We start from the raw sequence: 3,741 nt of genomic DNA on the forward strand, positions 1-3,741 counted from the left end.
AAAAGGTAAATGTGATAGACTATGTTTAGTTTTAATAACTCGAAATCTTGGAAGACTTTAAAAAGCATTTTAAAAATAAAGAAGTTACTTATTTTAGAAGAGGGTACCTCCTGAACTTCGAAGGCGTGGCACTGGCTTGGGTGACTCCACGACTTGAATTAAAAAGCTGGATTACCTTCCCCCAGCCTGAGTCTAGAAAGTCTAGTAAAAGGAGTTTGGCAGCATTCTTATGACTCTATAATTTCAAAAACCTTTTAACATATGTCATCTTATTCGTTCCTCAAAATAATTCCATGTAGTGAGCTGAACAAGTAATAGTAATGTTCCCATTTGAAAATCAACTTGCCATTGGGGCATAGTTGATAAGTGTCAGAATCAGTATTCACATCTGTCTTTATTGTTTTCGCTTTTCATTATGAAAACTTTTCAATGTCGAATAATAGAATAATTTGGCAAATTCCCACATGTCTGTTATTTAAGTGGTGTAAGTAGTTGCTAGTAATTTGCATTCCCTATATTTGCTTCATCTTTTTTTTCCTGTAGTAGATTGTAATGCAAATCCCAGACATTTTGACTTTTACTTTTCAATATTAGTAACTACCTCTTTTCTTTAAAAAAGAACTTTTCTTAATAATGACAGTACTATTATCAAACTCAACAAAATGAGCGATAATTCCTTCACATCACCTAAACCCCTGTGTTATTCAGATTTCTCTGTTTATTCTCAAAATTACTTTTAAAAAATCACGATCCCAAACAAGGGCCCTGCCTGGCATTAGTTGTCTCTTAAGTCACTTTTTGTCTAGAACGGCACCCCCCTCCCCCCACACACCTTTTTTTCATACCATTGGCTTGTTGGGGAGACCGAAAGGCAGGTCTTCAGATTTTTTATTTGACGTTCTTTCTCTCATGCTAAGCTGCCACAAACGTAAAATTTTAATGTTAACTAAAGAAAGAAAGAAAATAATAACTAGACAACTCTGTCTAACCTGTAAAAGCAAAAATAGAATTTTTTTTTTTTAATCTAAAGAAAGTTCCATGGGGCATTTTGTTGTAACTGTAGGGTCACTGAAACAGCTAATTTCATAGGCAACTTTAACATCAACGCATCCAAAGTAACTATACTCTTGGGACTTTTATATTCGTGGGACATTTTGAGGAAAGGTAGTTGCTCGTAACGAAGATGAACAAGTAAAGAAAGTCTAGTCTTTGGCAATGACGTGGGTTTAGCCTGGTTTTTCTTTTCACCCAATTAGAGAAGTGTGGGTTGTAAACTGCACATTTTTTTCCAGTTTCCAGGGGTGGAGCTACGTTCTTCTTGTTTGTCATTCAGTACTTGCTGAAGGATTTAGGGATAAAGCACAGGAATCTGCTGTGTGAAACTGCTTCCTAGGTTTTCCTGGTAGTGTGTAGTGTTCCGACTCCCTAAGGCATGGTTGAATTTCCAGAGTTTTCTTCGTTTTGCATAACTAGTTTATCTGAGTTCTTTCCTCAGAATACAGTAAGTGAAAGAAACGAAACGAAACTATAAAAATACTTATTAAAAGCTTCTCAGATTAAAAAATCAAATTACTTAACACATAAAATGATTAAATATTTTAGGCATTTCTAGGCATATAACTATACCTTGGAAAATACCGGACACACAAATAGTGTTCCATAAATGCTTGCCTAAATTATTATATTGAAATTCTTTCCGTAGTAAAAAATTATTTTATGAACAGCATTTAAATATCTGTAAAGAAGATTCTTCTGAAATCTGTTGGTTAAAGTATATCCTCTAATCTACTAGTATAATTATGTTTTAACTATGTCCCTGTATCTCAAAGGCAGGGGTTTCTCCTTTGCCCCCTCCGGCCACGAAGGAATGACAGCGAGGAAAAGTGCTTATCCTTCCTGAGAAAGGAGTGTGTGTGTAACAGAATATCTCAGTCCTTTTTTTAAAATGAACCTTTTCCACCCTATTCGTTCTGCGCACGTATCTGGTATTAAGAAGATAATAGTGTGTGGCAGCTGTCCGCGGACCGTATGCCGTCATGCCAAATCGGTAGAGTCTCCTCTGTCAAGAACCTACGTTCTGACCCTGTTTTCACGTTTACCGCATATGCAGGAGCAGGCCTCATCCATACGTCCGACCGCGCCCCATAACCCCACCGGGAGCAATGGCGTCAGTGGTTCAGGAAGTCCGAGGCTTCTCTTCGTTTCCCTTTGGAGGGGTCGGCGCTGTGGAGGGCATTGCCGCGAGAAGCCTCCGGTGGTTTTATTTCCAGGGTTATGGCCTCACGCTCCCCGTTTTGTTCTAGGTGGATCATCCACGCCATGGAGCACGAGCTGCGGATCCGCAGCGGGGACAAGCCAGCCACAGACTTATGTCAGCTGTCACCCAGTGAGGTCAAGCGGCTTCTGCTGGACGTTCTCCAGCCTCAGCAGAACGGAAGGTAAGCGGGGCCTTGGTCCCCTGCAGGACACTCTGCATTACCGACTTCATAACTTTGATATGTAGATGAAATAAGATATTAACAAGGTGCAGCGGGTCGTCTACGAGGTGGACAGCGTGCACAGAGATGCTCATGGAAATATCTGTCTTCGGTTGTGATTCTGTATTGATTTTAATTCTGTACATTTTCAGGTGTAGTTAATAACGTTTTTTGATTTTTATTTTTCTGTGTAGAACGTAACACTTTATACCTCTTTGGCCAGTTCTCTTTCTGAGTCTTCATAGTACTCAGCACCTGCTCCCAACGTTTCGGCATAAAGGTTCCGCTTAGTCACGTTGCTTAAATCCTGTTTCGGGAAGTAGACTGTAACCTTCTTCAGGGCTGAACCTTTTCTTAGACTTCATTTGTGCTAGAGTTAGAGCAAAACAGAGACTTGTGGACTGCATCGAAATGAAGAATTTTTTTTAATAACAGAAAAAGCTATGATATAATTATTTAGGCTGCTCCTGTGTTTTTAAATGGAGCTGCTTTTGTGTATTGAAGTCATTCGATCACATGGTGAGATTTTTAACCTTGTAACTTAATAGAGAAAACCATGTTGCCTGTTAAATTTTGTAAAATCTAGGGGATTTTCTCCTTCCCCGCAAGCTCTGTTTTCACTATGAAATATTTAGCGATCTCCGTAACGCATGATGAAGTATGCATCATTGATGGATTTGGGCTTTTACTGCTGGCTGTTGGAACATTAATCCATATTGAAAGTCCCGCTTTCTGCCGGAACAAGCCTGCTTTTTGGCTCTGAGGCATCTCTCGCTCCTTTCGGTCCACAGGTCTTGGCTGGACCGGCGTCAGATCAACGGGTCTCTGAACAGAACCCCGGCCGGGTTCTACGACCGGGTGTGGCAGATCCTGGAGCGCACGCCCAATGGCCTCGTGGTGGCTGGGAGGCACCTGCCGCAGGTCAGCGCCTGCGTCGGGGGCTGTGGGGGGGCCAGCGGTGGGGAACCCCTCCTCTGCGCTGCAAGCAGCCGCTCTGCCTATTCTACCCTCTCAGGAGGGTTAAAACAGAGGCATCCAGAAAGCCCGAGGGAGGAAGTACTGGAAAATAAGTGTGGTCAATAGGACTGGAAATGAGTCACGTTCATTTTGCAACTTTAGTGTCCTTCTGTACAAAAGCCTTGCTTTACCAAATGGCTATTTTGCTTAAAAGTTGTATTTAATCAAAATTTATTATATTGTCATAATTCAGATGCTTCGAGGAAGCTTTCTCCGTTTGAAGGGACCCCATGGCCCAAGTTTTTGC

At 41.3% G+C, this 3,741-nt stretch overlaps 1 protein-coding gene across 1 annotated transcript in view; it reads left to right on the forward strand.

Moving 5' to 3' along the window:
* The window catches only part of PHKB (phosphorylase kinase regulatory subunit beta), a 122,740-nt gene that overhangs the window by 110,887 nt on the left and 8,112 nt on the right, over positions 1 to 3,741 (forward strand). Inside the window, exons 28-29 of the mRNA XM_023519650.1 lie at positions 2,304 to 2,438; positions 3,269 to 3,398. Coding sequence (XP_023375418.1) covers positions 2,304 to 2,438; positions 3,269 to 3,398 — 265 coding nt within the window. The remainder of the gene's footprint in view (positions 1 to 2,303; positions 2,439 to 3,268; positions 3,399 to 3,741) is intronic.

Source organism: Pteropus vampyrus, unplaced genomic scaffold (genome assembly GCF_000151845.1).
Source record: "Pteropus vampyrus isolate Shadow unplaced genomic scaffold, Pvam_2.0 Scaffold228, whole genome shotgun sequence".
Taxonomy (NCBI): Eukaryota; Metazoa; Chordata; class Mammalia; order Chiroptera; family Pteropodidae; genus Pteropus; species Pteropus vampyrus.